Below are 19,200 nucleotides of genomic sequence, written 5' to 3'. Positions count from 1 at the left end.
TAACAACAAGGCAGTCACCTACCGCCAGTAATTGGACTAAGGTTGAATCTACAATTCCTGTGAAACGCCTTCCTTTTTTCACCCCTGCAGAAAGGACATCTCAGGCTGTAAGTTCCGAATGGCCCAAGGCCTTTCACGGATGATTCTGCCACTGAACGCTGTATGAAGCTAGTCTTGAAATTTGTAACGACTCGGCCTTTGAACTAACATTCAATGTCTCTTCTGCGCAGCCCTGCCCTTAACGAGGTCACCTTTTGGAATTACAACTAAAGCCCATCAGAAAGTCTGCTTCTTATAATTGGGCACCAGTTGGTTCAGGCATTTGGTTATTATTTGACTCTCTAGAACAGTGTTTCCCAACCTTGGGCCTCCAGCTGTTTTTGAACTACAACTCCCATCATCCCTGACTAGCAAGACCAGTGGCAAGGGATGATGGGAATTGTAGTCCAAAAACAGCTGGAGGCCCAAGGTTGGGAAACACTGCTCTAGAATACCCCATGTCCCTTGTTCATCAAGCCCCATGGATGTGATGTGGGGCCAAGGTTTCCTCTGTAGCAGGTACAGACAAACTCAGCCCTCCAGATGTTTTGAGACTACAGTTCCCATCAGCCCTGACCACTGGTCCTGTTAGCTAGAGATGATGGGAGTTGTAGTCCCCAAACATCTGGAGGGCTGAGTTTGCCTATGCCTGCTCTGTAGCCTAGCTAGACCGCTTACCCTTCCTGCCTCCTTGCTTTTCAAACCACATTGTTTTCTCTTGGGAACAGTCAGAATCTTGGCGGGAGACACAAGCCAATGTTATCTCAAAGTAAATATTTTCCTTGATTTTTTGGGGTAAGTTCATTGCGAGGATTCTTGGAGAACCCAGGACGAGAGTCAGTCTTGGCTCAAGGGATACCTCATTGGCCGCCTCGTCTTTGACTGAGTCTGATGGTCCCTTGGTGGGAGAGAGCCGTCCTACTAAATTGCCTCTCTGAGCGGATCAGCCACCCACTTCTGAATTGCAGCCGTGACATGGACTCACAGGTCGGGTGGAACTCAAGAGATGGTTTCTCTCTTTTTTTTAAGAATAATATTTATTACTTTTAAAAAGAAAAAAGACAGAAGAAAAAGAACAAAAAAGAAAGAAAGAAAAACAAGACAAAAAAGACAATACAATACATAAACAATACAATATATAAACAATACAAAACACAACCCATCAAGCTAAAACATTTCTTTCATTCCCTTGTTTCCTCGACCTCCTCTCACCTCCCTTTTTGTATTCTACTTCTACTAGTTATTTCAGCAAATCCTTTCTCAAGAGATGGTTTCTCTTTGCCCTGGCTTCTTCGAAACAGGTGGTTATTATCATCTCATTCCTGCTTTCTATCTCTTCTTGCTTTCCAAATCTCGCCGCCTCTCAACCGCTGTGCCTGTCCAACCCTGTGATGTGGGCTTCTCAGAAAATGTTGAATTGAAATATTTCCTGGAGGAAAAAATTCCCACGCATATCAGAGTAACTTTCATTGGAAGTTCTTCTGATGTCCTTGATTGGCCTTTGGCTGGTGGATTAGGATTTGAGGTGGGTCACAACAGCAGCACTACCAGCATACAAATAAGGGATAGAAGAGAGAAGTGGATCCCCCCAAAGTAACCGTATTTTTCTGTGTTTTTTGCTTTTTAAATGTAGGCAGAAATTGGGGGTTGTCTTATACATGGATAATGAATGCAGAGGGGGGTGAGTGAGCGATTGGCGGTGGTGACCTCCCCCCCAAAAGTGCAATAACACAAGGGATATCTCCCCCCAAAAAAGCTCAGCAAAAATATTATTTTCTTAATTTTGGCTTCAAAAAAATAGAGGTCGTCTTATACATGTGGGTGTCTTATACACAAGAAAATACGGTATGTTTTGGTTGAAGGTGGGTCTATAAAGGTGAACTACTGCCCTTGCAAGAAATCTATTTTAGCATGTTTATTTTGCTTATATTTAGTAAAGCCAAAAGCTTTGAAACGGCAATGATTTCCTAATACTGCATTGGCAATAGGTTCACAGTTACTAATTAGCTCATGACATTTGTGTGTGTGTGGGGGGGTGAATCACCCCCCACCAAATAAAAGCCCTGGAACTTTTTGTACCCCACACCTCTGCCATTTGTGTCTGAGCTGACCCTGCTGGTGTGTTCAGTCCGGTTGGCCAATGTGAGAACAGGATATTGGACTTGGTTTGCGGGCCTTTGCTCTGACCCCACAGGCTTTTGGGATGTGATGGTGTCCACTGATAGCTTTTAAAAGGGACTAGGAACAGCTTCCTCCAACCTGGCACCCTCCTGATGTTTCTGGATTCCACCTTCCTATCAGCATGGACTGTAGTTCAGCAACATCTGGAAGGCTCCAGGTTCCCCCATCCCTGGTCTGACTAGCTTGAATGGCCGATTGCACAGGAGAGACGGGTTGCTGGTTCTAGCTTTGCAGTAAGGACTGTGACTGGCACAAAAATGCTGTGGGTTTTTACTAGACTAGGGCACAGTGTTGGGCTAGATGAGGACCAATAAACTTGAGCTTGAACCTTGGAAAGGGGGAGGCGCTATGGGTTTGGGGTGCCTGCACCTGGGAGATTGGCCAGTTGCCTGTTCCGGATGGCAATGGTCTCCCTCTGAAAGAACAGGTTTTGGGGTGCCTGAATCCATCTTGGTCAGGTGGCCTCAGTGGCTCGGGATGGAAAGTTTTGCTTGCTAAGTGGCCTGCAGGGAATTCCTTTTTACCTATGGCTCCCGGCCCTAGTGTTTGAATGCATCACTTGAATTCACTTGTAGCTGAGTGGATTTGGTTGATATAGCTTGGGTGGACGTCACTGCTTGTTTTTGCAAATGGGACCTGTTGTGGTCTTCAGACGGTGAACACATCGCCAGGTGGGTGAACCAGTGCAATGAAAAAAATGTGGGGGGGAATGATACTTAGAATAAGAGCTTGGAAAGAGTGGGAAGCAGTTTGAAATTCTCTTGGGGGGGTGTGCGTGCATTTTCTGCCTTCCTAACAGACTTTGTTTTTCTTCCTCAATCAATTTGCATACATTTGCATTCACTTGTGCCAACTTTCCTTATAGGAAAATTAGCTACAGCTACAGCTAGAGCCAGGAATTGGGAGTTGCTAAGGTGCTGTTATGTGTGCTTTGTTTTGTTTTGAATCGTCATCTTGACTTAGTAACTATGGGGAAAGGATCCTCTTTCTCTGTTCTGGCTGTGTTCTAAACTGTACTCACTTTTACAGTGGTACCTCGCAAGACGAATGCCTCGCAAGACGGAAAACTCGCAAGAAGAAAGAGTTTTCCGTTTTTCGAGGTGCTTCGCCAGACGAATTTCCCTATGGGCTTCCTTCGCAAGACGAAAGCCCATAGGGAAATCTCCAGGGACAGCGGGGACCTCCTCCGAAGGCTGGCGGTGGGGCGGAGAGACCTTCTCCCCCCGCCAGCCTTCGGAAGGCTGCTCCGAAGGCTGGCGGTGGGGCGGAGAGACCTCCTCCCCCCGCCAGGCTTCGGAAGGCTGCTCCGAAGGCTGGCGGTGCGGCGGAGAGACCTCCTCCCCCCGCCAGCCTTCGGAAGGCTGCTCCGAAGGCTGGCGGTGGGGCGGAGAGACCTCCTCCCCCCGCCAGCCTTCGGATGGCTGTTCTGAAGGCTGGCGGTGGGGCGGAGAGCCCTTCTCCCCGCGCCAGCCTTCGGATGGCTGTTCTGAAGGCTGGCGGTGGACCGCCAGCCTTCAGAACAGGTCCGGGGACAGAGGAGAAGCGCAACGCGCCTTCCCCTCTGTTCCCAGACCTGTCCTGAAGACTTGTGGTGGGAGGAGGGTTTTCCTTCCCACCGCCAACATTCAGAATGCTGTTCTGAATGTTGGCGGTGGGGAGGAAAGCCCTTCTCCTCACCGCAAGCCCCGCAAGCTCCGGGAACAGAGGAGAAGCGCAGCGCGCCTTCCCCTCTGTTCCCGGACCTGTCCTGAAGGCTTGCGGTGGGGAGAAAAGCCCTTCTCCGCACCGCCAGCCCGGCAAGCGGTTTCCATAGGAACGCATTAATTGATTTTCAATGCATTCCTATGGGAAACTGTGCTTCGCAAGACAAAAAACTCGCAAGAAGAAAAAACTCGCGGAATGAATTAATTTCGTCTTGCGAGGTACCACTGTAATTGTAAATGTTGCATACAAATTGGAACCAATTATTAAAAACACCAGTACAGTCATACCTCTTGTTGCGTTCCGCTCTTGTTATGGACTTTCAACTTACGAATGCGGCAAACCTGGAAGTGTTTACTTCCGGGTTCGCTGCCTGCGTGTGCGCGGAAGTGATCTGCGCTTTGCGCATGCGCAGAAGAGCTCGATCGCGCCATGCACATGCGCAGAAGAGGTGCTCTAGTTGCGGACTTTTCGGGGTGCAAATGGCACCCCAAAACGGATTAAGTCTGCAACTAGAGGTACCACTGTAATAACAAGAGCAGTTTGTAATATCCTGCAGCAGAAAATGAAAGCAACCAGTCCAGTACCATCTGCAAAATCCAGTACCTTTTATAGACTATTGCCATTTCTGATTATCGTACCTTGGCATGGTGCTTCATCTGTCATGTTCTTCATCTGCCTCCAACCCATTTCCTCCTTCCCTTTTTTGGAGTGCCGCAAAAAGTCGGGAAGTCTTAACTGTAGTTTCCCAGAACATCTTAAACCAGTGTTTAAATTTGGTTAAAAATCCTGCTTTCTTTTGAATCTGGTAACCACAGTTTCTCAGTCCTAACACAATGGGAAACTGTGGTTGATTGCAAATTTTCTAGGTTAATTGCAGCACACTTGAGGGGAGGGGAACGGGCTGCATGCATAGACGCAAGATTCTTCACATTTCTGGTTGTTAAGCAGTGATGGGGATTTCCTAGGAAATTTTGATTTGGGAAATTTTCCTGTGTGAATTAGAGCCGTTTGCTTCAGAAACAGTTATTTTGTGTGTATTGGAAAGCTTTCTGGTGGCATTCAATGATCTAATTTAGCATGTCTATCTTACTTAGCTTAAACAAAACTTAAAATTTTTGAAACCGCCAAACTCTCTTAATTTTTCTTTGCTGGTGGCATCCATGCATTGTCACCAGTGAACTTACGAAATGGGAAAATTGCCAGTGGAAAAATAAAAGCACCACTGGAAAAGTTTCTGTTTCAGAAAATGTTCAGCCAAGGTATAATTGAACTGATTGGATACCAGCCTAAATTGACAAGGCTGAATCCAGCCTCTCGGGGTTTGAATCTTCTAAATTTATCAGTGACCGTAGGCTAGCGATGGCCAGCTGTGACCCTCCAGATGCTGCTGAAGTCCAGCTCCCATCATCTTTGGCAGTTGACCACTGACTATGCAGACTGGGACTTAGGGAAGTTAGAGTATCCAGAGTGCCACACGTTCCCTATCTCTTTCCAGGGCAAACCAGCTCCCCTTTTCCTCTGATCTCCATCAGCAGTATGGGAATGAGGGTGCCACCACTGGCAAGGCTCTGTTAGATGTTGAAGACAATCCTAGCTAGGATGGATTTAGTGCCCATAACACTTCTGTGTTGGACAACCATGAATGTGAAGAAGAATAATAATAATAATAATAATAATAATAATAATAATAATAATAAAAAATTTATTATTTGTACCCTGCCCATCTGGCTGGGTTTCCCCAGCCACAAAAATACACTAAAATGTCACACATTTTTATATATGGGAGAAGAGCATAGCCTTAAGCAGTTTTAGAGAACAACTTTCTCGGTACAGTAATGATTTTCTCGCAAATGAGAGGAGATGAATGTGGCTTTGCCTGCTTTAAGACTTTGTAAGGTAAAGGTAAAGGTACCCCTGCCCGTACGGGCCAGTCTTGCCAGACTCTAGGGTTGTGCGCTCATCTCACTCTATAGGCTGGGAGCCAGCGCTGTCCGCAGACACTTCCGGGTCACGTGGCCAGCGTGACAAGCTGCATCTGGCGAGCCAGCGCAGCACACGGAACGCCGTTTACCTTCCCGCTGGTAAGCGGTCCCTATTTATCTACTTGCACCCGGGGTGCTTTCGAACTGCTAGGTTGGCAGGCGCTGGAACAGAGCGACGGGAGTGCACCCCGCCGCGGGGATTCGAACCACCGACCATGCGATCGGCAAGTCCTAGGCGCTGAGGCTTTTACCCACAGCACCACCCGCGTCCCTTAAGACTTTGTACTTAGACTTAAAATTACGGGGACAGTTCCTGGTGGAATCTCAGAAACCAAAAAGAGTGGGGTGGGAAACAGCTGAGCAGGGACTCTGGTGGTCAGGGCGTGGTGTTTTGGGAGCTACCAGAGCTTCCTGCCCTTCCCCATGAATCACAGTAGAAAAAAATTAATTTTTTTATTATTTATTTCAACTATTTATAGGAACGTAGGAAACTACCTTAACATTGAGTCAGACCTTTGGTCTGTCCCAGCTTAGTACTGTCTACACGAACTGGCAGCTGTTCTTTAGAATTTCAGACAGACCACCATCCAGGTTCTCCCTGGAGATGCCAGAGTTGGAGCCTGGATCTTCTGCTTGCAAGGGAGATGCTGTGTGTCTGCGCGCCTACACACACACACACACACACACACACACACAAACTTCATACTGCTTTATCATCTTTCTAAGTGGTTATCAACCAAATTTCTAAGTGGGTTAGGTAAAAATTAGAAAAACCCTCAGTGGATAAAATATTAAATTAGTCATAATAGCATATTAAATTTGTGCAAAGTAAGCAAGCATATGGGAATCATTGCACATTCAAACAGGTTGCAGAGTCCCAGCTTTCCTAGTGTATTCTTAACGATGTGTAGTGCACGTTTGTACACAAATCTAGGTGTTCTTCAAAGTCTCCACTGTCCACATCTTCCTCCCCACCCTGCCCCGTTCCCAGTATCTGTGCCGTTTCACCTCTCCAGATCTGTTCCTCAATTCCATCCCGGGGGGGGGGGGGGACAAATCATTTGACTTTGGAATCTCATTGGTGTGTGTGTGTGTGTGTGTTGCACTTGCAAATGTGCCGAAAGTAAACATACGCTAGTTTAATCTTCATGTTTCTGGGCTCTATTGGTACAGAGTCCAAGCAGTCCTGCTGTGCTTAAACATATGCTATCTAATGTGGCAAGTGACTCATTGCTTGGTTTTTGTGTGGCTTTGAAAGGCAGGTGAGGGTTCTGGGTTTTGTTTTGTTTTGTTTCCTAAACCGATTTCTGAAAACAATTTTTTCGTGACTGTTGACAGCTTTGCAGCACCTAATGGGTAAGATCACAAGCTGACAACGGATGCTGAAACTTCAGTGGCATTGTTTTACCTCCCTATTTCCAAGTACAGAAAGAATAAAGCTGCATCGTAGTCATATTGGGAGTGGGCCACTTCCCGGTAGATTACTGAAAGGGACGTGGCAGCTTAAACGCATCAGGGAGACTGATTCTAACCTAATGTTTTTGCCAACATGGTAGCATTCATTTCTCCAAAGAGACTTACACTTTTTGTTTTCTTGGGGGGGGGGTAAAGGTAAAGGGATCCCTGACCATTAGGTCCAGTCGTGACCAACTCTGGGGTTGCGGCGCTCATCTCGCTTTATTGGCCGAGGGAGCTGGCGTACAGCTTCCGGGTCATGTGGCCAGCATGACTAAGCCGCTTCTGGCGAACCAGAGCAGCACACGGAAACGCCGTTTACCTTCCCGCTGGAGCAGTACCTATTGATCTACTTGCACTTTGACGTGCTTTCGAACTGCTAGGTTGGCAGGAGCAGGGACCAAGCAACGGGAGCTCACCCCGTTGTGGGGATTCAAACCGCTGAACTTCTGATCGGCAAGTCCTAGGCTCTGTGGTTTAACCCACGGGGGTTGGGAGGGGAAAGGAAATGCTTCAGGTCTGAATTCTTCTCCCTGCAAATCCTTGCTTTGTGAAAGACTAGAATTGGTGGATGTAAGGTTAGGCAAGTGCCCTTCTGCCTGATTTGTCCCACTCTGTAATCTATGGGTCTCCTGTGTGCTGCCTAAAGGGCATCCACCAGTACTTGAGATTCCTGCATTGCAGGGGGTTGGACTAGATGACCCCTGGGACCCTTCCAACTCTTAAGGTTCTGTGATTTAAAACACACCGGGATCCTTCCAGCCGGGCGGGTGATGGTTGATGGCCCTGTTGGGTGAGTGTGGAGTCTACCCTTGAGCAAGCATTACTGACCATTTCTCCTTTGCTTTGGCAAAGTTTAAATGCTGGGCCAATGTTAAAATTCATTCCTAGGGAAATCTGCACTTTTCCAGTACGAGGTCTTAATTCCAGAGGTCTCTCCTCTCTCTAGCTGATACGGTCTATGCTCTTATCGAGGCTGCTTCTGTATTTTGCCTGACCGCTTGAACACGCAGGAATCCCCAAACAATTATGTCAGCTTCCCCTGTTTGCATTGGGGCGGTTCTTCTTCTCTGTTTTCGTGTGTATTTTCCATTGCATCATGTGTGTGTGTGTGTGTGTGTGTGTGTTTGTGTTTGTTTAACCAAAAGAGCTTTGGTCCTGGCTCTGTATTTATAATGGTCTTTGCATCTTTTATAACCTGTTTGGGTTAATCGGTGTTGCCTTGTTTTTCACCCACCCCCCACCTTATCTTTCAGGAATAGCTGAGAAAGGGGAAAGAGGAAGACGGGGAGAAAGAACTCAATTTCTGTTCACCGCTGTGGGCAAACGTCTGTCTGGCTTCCATCGCTAGGTCGAGGGGGAATTTGCCATTATGAATGAAGTTGCAATAGTGAAAGAGGGCTGGCTCCACAAACGAGGTAAGTGCTGTCCCCTCTCCCCTTCTCCACCTTTGCTGAAGCTGAGTAATTCGGGGTCAGTTCTTGGATGTGGGATAATAATAATAATAATAATAATTTATTATTTGTACCCCGCCCATCTGGCTGGGTTTCCCCAGCCACTCTTGAGCGGCTTCCAACAAAGATGAAAGATACACTAAAATGTCACATATTAAAAACTTCCCTGAACAGGGCTGCCTTCAGATGTCTTCTGAATGTCAGGTAGATGTTTATCGCTTTGACATCTGATGGGAGGGCGTTCCACAGGGCAGGCGCCACTACCGAGAAGGCCCTCTGCCTGGTTCCCTGTAACTTGGCCTCTCGCAGTGAGGGAACCGCCAGAAGGCCCTCGGAGCTGGACCTCAGTGTCTGGGCAGAACGATGGGGGAGGAGACGCTCCTTCAGATATACTGGACCGAGGCCGTTTAGGGCTTTAAAGGTCAGCACCAACACTTTGAATTGTGCTCGGAAACGTGCGGGATAACTTATGAAAGTCGCAAGTAAGCTGCCTTGGGTTGTTTGGTTGAGGTGTGTGATGATAGGAAAGTGAGATATCAGTGCAAGAAAAAAAATCACGTATTTTTCGCCCCATAAGACGCACCTGACCATAAGACGCACCTAGTTTTTAGAGGGGGAATGCAAGAAAAAAATATTCTTTAAAGGGAGCGCTGAGCAGAGCCTGCATGCACCCCAGGCTCTGCTCAGCACTCCCTTTCACGAGCCGCATGGAGCATGTGTGCGGCGCTTGCAGGCTTTTCTTTGAGGAGGGAAAAGCCCCCAAGAGCCGCACACACACTCCACACGGCTCTTTAAAGGGAGCGCGGCTCTTGGGGGCTTTTCCGGGAGGTGGGGGAAGGGACTGAGGGGCTAAGCCAGAAGCTAGAACAGCGAGAGGGAGCGCTGCGCAGCGATCCCTCTTGCTTTTCTGACTTCTGGGATAGCTGCGCAGCCTGCATTCGCTCCATAAGACGCACACACATTTTCCCTTACTTTTTAGAAGGGAAAAAGTGCGTCTTATAGAGCGAAAAATACAGTAAATAATAAAATCAGGAGAAACATGGTCTATCTGAGCCACCCAGTGTAGTCCCCACTATGCATTTGAAACAGTCATGGCTTCCCCCAGAAAATTCTGGTTGTACTGTTGTTTGTTACGGGTGTTGCGAGTTGTATGGGGAACCCTTTCCCCAGAGTTCCCTGGGAAGAAGGATTGATTGATAAACCACTCTGAGAATTGTAGCTGTTTGAGCATCCGTATTTTCCCGGACATTTTGGCGATTTCTGCCCGGACTCTGTTTGCGACTGCAGTATTCCAGCTATGTCTGGGGAATTCAGAACATATGGCAGATCTACCTTTGAGGCTTCCAAATGTTTGTGTGAAGGGAGCTCACCAAAAGTTGGATGTTTCTGGTTCTGTATGTAATGGTTACAGGTTGTTGTTGTTGTTGTTTATAGAAAACTGACATATGTGAAATGCCTCACACGCTGAATTTTAGGCTGTGCATTTGTGAGTTTGAATAGCACCTTTCTTTGAAAGGCTCTAATCATTCATGCGTTGTAACATGTCTCCTTTGGCGCAAAGCATTGTGGGGGAACATTGGAGAGATGCTTTTCTGTCCTTCATACATAGTTCTGTGCTGCAGCCGATAACCCTTTATGAGGACTTAGTTGATTCTTTTGAAGGAAGCTCATATCTAGTGCTGGAAGTGTTGAGGGCATATTTCAGCAGCACATTTTGCAAAGTTCTTCCTGGGAGAAAATGCAGTCATGTAAAGGTCCTTGATTAAGAATGACCACAAGCAATAGGAAAGACACAGGATGCTTGCAAACATTTGCAGGCGCGGTTGGGGGGGTCTTGGTCACTTCAAAGCCCAGATTAGTAGGTTTTTGTACAAGATAATACCTGTGATGATGAAAGAAAAATAGACAGTTTTGTTGAGTTGATGAGGAATGTTCTAACAGGAGAAAACGCTTTAAAAATTCAGGTTTGTAAATGAGTTTTGTCGATTGGTTGACTCCTGATACAATTTGTGCTGATGATTAAGGGAAGTGAGCGATTTTATCTCTTATGAAAATGTTAATTCTTAACCTGCGTCTCCCATCACATGATACCCAAGGCACTTTACAGAATGTGTAGGGTCTTGAATCAGTAAAAGAGTGAAATCTTTTAAGTTTTTTATCTAAAATCTATTAAATCAAATTGCCGAACTACATTCTACTAACCCAGTAAACCCAGCAAAAAGTCAGTCTTTACTAGCCTGAATAGTTTATTGCTGAAGTCGTTCATATGAATGACACCTTTAGATAGCTAAAAGCAGCTGAAATGAAAGAAAAGGGAAAGTTTCCTCTTACATGTTGGAGAAGCTCTATTACTTTTCCTTCAGTAAATCAGGCACATTTATAAGTACTGGCAACCGCAGATGAATAACAGGAGGTTTGTGCCTCGTGCCTATATTTCTCTCTTACTGCTGTTTTTACTTTTTTTAAAGTCTCAGCCTGGCCTTTTTGATCCGGGAGAACAAATGCTAGGGGTGTTAATTATAATTTGACCTACAGTAGGAGTGGAGAACCTGAGGCCCTCCATAGGTTGCTAGACTACAAATCCCATCAGTCGCAGCCAGCATGGCCAATGGTCACAGATGATGGGAATTGTATTCCCATCAGAATCCACTAGCTCCCTGTCGTCTAGTGTGAAATCATTGGTGAACAAGAAAGTTCAGAAGGGGAACAGTTTGGATGGCCCCAAGGCACAGAGCAAGCAATAGTCGGGGACTTACAAATGAGTAGCATGGGGAAGAGTGACCACTTTCATCTGCAGAACCGGCACTGTAAACAGATGCCACATAATAATAATAATAATAATAATAATAATAATAATAATAATAATAATAATAATAATTAATAAAATTTTATTTATACCCCGGCCAGAGCGGGCTCAGGGCGGCTAACACCAATAAAATTACAATAAAACATAATGGGGGGGAACCAATTTATTAAAATACGGGTTAAAATACAAGTTAAAATGCAGCCTCATTTTAATAGTAGCCCATAAATCAAAACCATAAGGGGAGGGAAACATAAGGGTCAGACTGAGACCAAACCAAAAGCCAGGCAGAACAGCTCTGTCTTGCAGGCCCTGCGGAAAGATGTCAAGTCCCGCAGGGCCCTAGTCTCTTGTGACAGAGCATTCCACCAAGTCGGGGCCAGTGCTGAAAAGGCCCTGGGCCCTAGTTGAAACCAATCTAACCACCTTGCGGCTTGGGACCTCCAAAGTGTTGTTATTTGTGGACCTTAAGGTCCTCCACGGGGCATACCAGGAGAGGCGGTCCTGTAGGTACGAGGGTCCTAGACCGCATAGGGCTTTAAAGGTCAAAACCAGCACCTTAAACCTGACCCTGTACTCCACCGGGAGCCAGTGCAGCTGGTAAAGCACTGGATGAATGTGATCCCACGGCAAGGACCCTGTAAGGAGCCTCGCTGCAGCATTCTGCGCCCGCTGGAGTTTCTGGGTCAGCTTCAAGGGCAGCCCCGCGTAGAGCAAGTTACAAAAATCAAGCCGTGACCGTCACATGGATCACTGTGGCCAGGTCGGGGCGGGAAAGGTAAGGGACCAACTGCTTGATATGTAGAATGTTGACGTGTGCTTTTCTCTGGTTTTGGGTGTCAGGGAGCCTTGGGTTGACTAGCCCTATGGAGCGTCGTCTGTCTCGGAAAGGGGCCCACCTCTTGCCCACAGAACACCCAGTGTTCGAAATTCCCCAGGCGCGTTTTGCTACTGGCACCAGGTTAGCCTTAGTCCGTAGTTAATACCATTTCCATTTCCCCTGTGTTTCTCCTTGCATACTGAATTGTTGTAGGAGCAAGCTCCAGTCAAGCAATGTAGTTGAGATCATGGAATCGTAGAATCATAGCGTTGGAAAAAGGACCCCAGCGGTAATCTAGTCTAACCCTCTGGCGAATACGCATTCCGTTGTGGTCACCTTAACCCACATTTAAGCTGCTGTTCGGCACCTAGCTTATATATCTGAGTTTCTAACACCACATGTTTATGGAAAACCCAGCATTAAGTCCTAGATAGGTTATCAGCCCCTGTGGTGAGCTCTTATTCTGAGAGTTAATGAACTTTAGGGCGGGATTTGAACCCAATTTTTCCAAGTCCTGATCTAGCGCACTCTCAGTATTATGCTCTTCTGCTTTTTCCCAAGCTTTGCCTCAGAGACTGCACATGCTGCCTTAACTCTTGTTCCTGGTTTCAGCAGCTACTTGTCTTGCAATATGATTTTTAAATTTTGTGCTAACACCGTCAGGAATTGTGGCCTGCGTTTACCTTTTGTTTTGTTTTTTGGCTGTGTTTCTGAGTGCGCCTTTTTAATAGCGGCTTTCCGTTCACAACAATGGCTGTGTAAAAATATACTTGGAGTGCAAAAAAACAAAAACAAGAACCTGGCTGGCTTTTGAAAAGAGCATCAAGGTTTTCAAGTGCAGCGACCACAGGATGTTTCCAAAACCAATGTCTGATATTTTGAGCTTGTGAAACATGCTCAGGCTATAATTACAACAAGGAAAGCTTACAGAAAGAAAATACAGATTATGGACTGTGGGTTGTATTCAGTGTTAGTCATGCTTAGAGTAGACCGCTTGAAATGAATGGACAAGGCTAACTCGGTTCCATTAGAATAATGGGTAGAACTTACTTGGCTGCAGCTCTGTATGTTTGTTAAAATAATCTCCCTTTGAAAGGAAAACAAACCAGTGAACTGAGCCACTTGTGTTTCATTTTTTTAAGATGCCCTCATCTGAACAGTATAGCGTATTTGCTGTTTTAATTGAGTTCTTCATCCAGTAACAGCTATATTTAGAGAGCTGCTACAGTTTACAATTCGGGTTGCAAAATGCTTTGGAACTCTTGTGAATGGGAGGCACTTAAGCTTTATGTATATAGGGCAGATGTGGGGAACCTTGAGGCCTCCAGATGTTGCCGAACTACAACTCCCATCATCCCTGGCCATTGGTTTGCCAGCATGGGTTGATGGCAGTTAATAATAATACCTTTATTGTCGTTGTACAACCTGTGTTCTGGTTCAGCAACATTTGGAGGGTGAAATGTTCCCCACATGAGTGTTGGTACTTAATGGACTAGCGTGCGGAACTCACTTTTTTTTAAAAAATACTTTTTAGTATGTGGCTCAAAAGCACAAAAGCTTCAGGACCAAACTATGTTTCCCAAGCTCCGCTCTGGAGCCTCTTCAAGTCTCTAGTTCTCATTGTTGTGCAAGTTACAGTGGTACCTCAGGTTACATACGCTTCAGGTTACAGACTCCGCTAACCCAGAAATAGTGCTTCAGGTTAAGAACTTTGCTTCAGGATGAGAACAGAAATTGTGCTCCGGCAGTGCGGCAGCAGCAGGAGGCCCCATTAACTAAAGTGGTGCTTCAGGTTAAGAACAGTTTCCGGTTAAGTACGGACCTCCGGAATGAATTAAGTACTTAACCTGAGGTACCACTGTACTTCAAAAATCTAGGATAGTACGCTGGAAGGATACAGTGGTGCCTCGCAAGATGAAATTAATTCGTTCCGCAAGTTTTTTCTTCTTGCGAGTTTTTCGTCTTGCGAAGCACGGTTTCCCATAGGAATGCATTGAAAATCAATCAATGCGTTCCTAGGGAAACCGCCTTCAGACCAGGTCCGGGGACAGTCTGTCCCCCGACCTCTTCTGAAGGCTGGGGGGGGGCAAGGACTTCTCCGCTGTCCCGGGGCGATCTGAAAATGCTGGCGGGCAGCAGCGCAGCGTTCGCTGCCGCTCGCCAGCATTTTCAGATCGCCCGGGACAGCGGAGAAGTCTCCGCTGTCCGGGGGCTTTTTCTTCTTGCGAAGCAAGCCCATAGGGAAATTCGTTTTGCGAAGCACCTCCAAAACGGAAAACTCTTTCGTCTTGCGAGTTTTTCGTTTTGCGAGGCGTTCGTCTTGCGAGGCACCACTGTATTTGTTTGTGCTGTAAAATCTAACTTTTTTATTTTCTAAGCTTTCATGAGAAGGGGCTGCTCATACCCATTGGTCCATCTATTCAAGTTAGTAAGTTGAAAACTCATCTGTCAACTTGACTTGCCCCCATCTGCCAGGAGATTGATCGGCCATGTGAATTTCATATCTGAGCTCAGGAATGCAGTGGCTGTGTACCTCTAAGCACATTGCAGAATTATATTTCGGAGCACAGCCGTATTAGGAGGTTTCCACTGTGGCCTCCCATGTGCTTTCCCCCTGCACTAAATGGAGAAATGAAATGAGACTCCTTCCTCTATGTCTGTCTTGGTAGTTCCTGGCAGAGGCATGAGTCAGTCACTTAAAGGAAGTGCTACTTCCAGGACAGCAGATGTTTCGTTTGTGGAAAAGCCAGTCATCTCCCTGACCTCAAGCCAGAAGCTTGCCGATCTCATGAATGAACTCTTCAGCTTTCAATGGGTGTTGAGTAGCCCTGTGACCCTAATTGCAATAGCCCGGGGTTTAGTCATCTGCAAATACGGCAGCAGCTATTACCAATAACTTCCTCTGTTTCTCTTGGGGAATGCTGAGCGCAAGAAAAGCGCATAGCAGAAGCTGTGACAAGGGGAAGGGAGGGCCAGGAGCATAGGATGTTGTCTTGTGCAGGGCCATTTAGCTCAGTATTTACCTACACTGACTGGCAGACGCTCTCCAGGGATTAAACCTGTGAGCTTCTGTGTGCAAAAGGGCCTGCTCTGCAACTGGGCAATAGCTCTTCCTTGTCATGACCACAAGTTGCGGGGAAAACATTTCTCTGTGTCCCTGTGTGCATATTACCTAAAATACTACCTGCGGTAAGAGGGAGGTGTGGTGATGGTTGGAGGTGCTGCATTTGATTTTTCAGTCCTGTGTATCCCAATGTCATGTTTTCAGATGGCACAAAAATGTTGGAACATCTTCCCTGGATAAGTTCTCTGCTTCCTTTTCCTGCTGCCCCTGGTGCTATGTGGGCAGAAGCTGCTGGTTCATTCCCTAGCATTGCCAAGTAGGGATGAAAATTATGGAGAGCTGAATGCAGTCACTGTAAGCAGTACAGAACTAGATCGACCAACAGTCTTCACTCCATATTAGTGTTGGTTTTTGTTTTAAGCATTTTAAAATGCACATAGGAAGCATTTACAGTGGTACCTCGGCTTAAGTACTTAATTCGTTCGGGAGGTCCATTCTTAACCTGAAACTGTTCTTAACCTGAAGCACCGCTTTAGCTAATAGGGCCTCCCGCTGCCGCTGCACCGCCGGAGCACGATTTCTGTTCTCATCCTGAAGCAAAGTTCTTAACCTGAGGTACTATTTCTGGGTTAGCGGAGTCTGTAACCTGAAGCGTATGTAACCTGAAGCGTATGTAACCCGAGGTACCACTGTATTGAAAGGTGGGCTACAAACAATTTAATTAACGAACAAGGCACACTCTTCAAATGTAAACTCTCTGCAACTCAAAAACATAGTCCAGTAAAAAATTAGGCAAATGCTTGATGGTGGTGGAGAATGGTAAGTGCAGAACATTTTTGAGGACAAGTTTATAAAGGTGGTAACGGGAGGCTGAATGCATTATTTATTTCATAAGATTTTTATACTGTGTGATAGTAAGAAGACAAACAAAACGAAACAAAAACAAAAGCAGCATTCATTAGATTATATCCCACCAAGGAGATCAAGCTGGTGAACTCTGGCCATTTTTGTTCTGACAACACCCCTGCAAGGTAGGCTAGGCAAGACTGAGTGATAGTGGCTGGGCCAAGGTCACCCTATGAGTTCCTCATTAGACTGGTGGTTAGAATCTGGGTCTAATCCTGATGCCGAAGAATTCTCCTTGTTGCTATTAGCAACAGCATCTCTCCATGTGTTTGTGTGTGAGAGTGTGCAAAATCAATATTGTGTGATCTCCACAGTCAGAACCAGCAGGACATAGTTGACTTACCGTGGTAAGCATAAGGTTGATAGGGGTGGCTGTGTGTCTCATGTTGTGTTATGACACACTTCCTATAGCAGTCATTTTGTGTTATTGCCCCCACCCTCCCAGCTGCATAGCTGCTATTTATGACCGGCACTTCCAGAACACTCTCAAAATTCAGAATGTGCCCATTGGTCTAGAAATGTGCCCATTGGTGACCATGTGCTAGTCTGGCACTGAGACATCAAAGTTGAGTTTAAGTGAAAATGCCCATGCCATCTTTTAACAAAACAAAGACCTGGAATTAACAGCTCACGTAGGGAATTATATAATGAAATGCAACAGTTAGGGTTGTGGGAAATGCAAGGGAACCATGATAAGCTGACTTAATCACCCCAAGATCTCCTTGTAGCAACACTGACTCTCATTCTTCAGTCAGTATGTGGGGCAGATAACCTGTCGGTGTGGGCGGAAGAAGAGTTGCGCTGAAGGCAGTAGAAGACTTTGATCTTGTGGTTTTGTTTCTCTTCTGTTTCCACCGTCAAATCAACCTTTTGGTGGTGGGCAGGCTGCTGGGAGATATCAACTGAGGGCCAGATCAGAGAATGCTCTGGTCATGGCTTGGCTTGATGCATCAGGTTTTGTACTGAAGGGTAACTCTTGTCAAAAACTTCTTCTTAACCATTGGAGGTAGTTGATGTTGGCAAGGACACACCTTGACTCCTGTCTTCATGCATACCCCTAATGGAAGGGGTGGGTAACCCTTGGCCCTCCAGACTCTTAACTCCCACCCTCCCCACTCAGCAAAACCGGTGATCAGGGTGGTGAGAGTTGTACAACATCTGGAGGACCACAGTAGCATATGGTGCTAGTAATATCTGCACCAAGAATGGGGAACCTCTGGCCCTCAAGATGATGTTGAACTGCAAATCCCATAATCTCTTGACTATTGGCCATGCTGGCTGAGGCATGTAGGGAGTTAGATTCCCAGCAAATCTGGTTCCCTATCCCTGTCTTATGACCTGAGCCAGTGGATCTTTCTCTTTTATCTGTTTTGGCATAATTCCTTCCTTCCAACTCCAGTTGGCTGGTACTGTGTCATGTCATGGGCCAAAGAAAGTATACACCCTCTACATCAGGGTTTCCCAAACTTGGGTTTCCTGCTGTTTTTTGGACTACAACTCCCATCATCCCTAGCTAGCAGGACTGTTGGCTGGGGATGATGGGAATTGTAGTTCAAAAACAGCTGGCTCTACATCTACATCATGAAGACCACCATTTAAAGGCACAATACTATTCCTAAACAGTCATATGAATAGAGCATATGTAACAACACAGACCACGTAAACATTTGTGTTTTGCAACTGCATTTAAGTAATAGTTTTGAAAAAGAAGAAGAGGAAGAAGAAGAAGAAGAAGAAGAAGAAGAAGAAGAAGAAGACGACGACAGTCAGACAGGTTAAGGCTTAAATGAGCAAGTTAAGTCACGAAATATCTGATGTTGAGGGTAACATTTAATACTGGACGCAGAGGGAGATGAAGGACAGCCATCAATAGACACAGTCTACCTCAATTCTGAGACAAAAGGGTTTAGAGTCAATGTTGAGGCACTAAGGGCAGGGGTGGATACACTTCAGACATGTTTGGTTTATTCTGCCTTTTTCTAGAACCCCAAGATTTACCAACCCCAGGTGCAAAAGCTGCAGAGTTAGAATTAAAGAACAGGTTGCCTTTGAATGCATTCTGATCTTAGGGTTTTGTTTTCAGTGTCAGAAGAGAATTCAACTCGCTGTCCTTTCTCACAGAAGCCTGTTCCAGCTTAGCTTTTGTCTTTAAGAACGGTTTATGGTTTCAAGTCTCCTTCCTTGCAGGCTTCCCATTGGCATCTGATGGGCCCCTGTGAGAACAGGATGCTGGAATAGGTGGGCCTTTGGTCTGATCCAGCAGGGCTCTTCCTATGTTCCTTTGTCCTTATGACTGCTGGATGTCCTCTGATTTTAATCGTTCTGTATTTTTTATTTGGTGTATCTTGTTATTGTACACCATCTGGGGACGCTTGCATGACCGGCAGTAGATGAGTAATTGTAATAAACAAATTTTCAGAGGGGCGAGTTATTTTGCTTTGGAGTCAGAAACCCTTGCTGATCTAATGCAAGCCACCCAGAGATCTACCAGCGCATCCTATCCTAACCTGTGCTGACTGGTAGGGTTATGCACTAACATAATGCACTACACTTCACTTAGTGTTCGAAATTGTTGTTGCTGTTGTTTAGTCGTTTAGTCGTGTCAGACTCTTCGTGACCCCATGGACCAGAGCACGCCAGGCACTCCTGTCTTCCACTGTCCAACCATCTCGTCCTCTGTCGTCCCCTTCTCCTTGTGCCCTCCATCTTTCCCAACATCAGGGTCTTTTCCAGGGAGTCTTCTCTTCTCATGAAGTGGCCAAAGTATTGGAGCCTCAGCTTCAGGATCTGTC

The 19,200-nt window shown here is 46.1% G+C and overlaps 1 protein-coding gene across 1 annotated transcript in view; it reads left to right on the top strand.

Moving 5' to 3' along the window:
- Positions 1-19,200, top strand: part of AKT1 (AKT serine/threonine kinase 1) — a 116,135-nt gene that overhangs the window by 11,452 nt on the left and 85,483 nt on the right. The window contains exon 2 of the mRNA XM_053359518.1: positions 8,618-8,779. Within this exon, the coding sequence (XP_053215493.1) occupies positions 8,734-8,779 (46 nt within the window). The 5' untranslated portion in view covers positions 8,618-8,733. The remainder of the gene's footprint in view (positions 1-8,617; positions 8,780-19,200) is intronic.

The sequence above is a fragment of the Podarcis raffonei genome, chromosome 1 (genome assembly GCF_027172205.1).
Source record: "Podarcis raffonei isolate rPodRaf1 chromosome 1, rPodRaf1.pri, whole genome shotgun sequence".
Lineage (NCBI taxonomy): Eukaryota > Metazoa > Chordata > Lepidosauria > Squamata > Lacertidae > Podarcis > Podarcis raffonei.
This window is presented reverse-complemented; position numbering and strand designations above follow the sequence as displayed.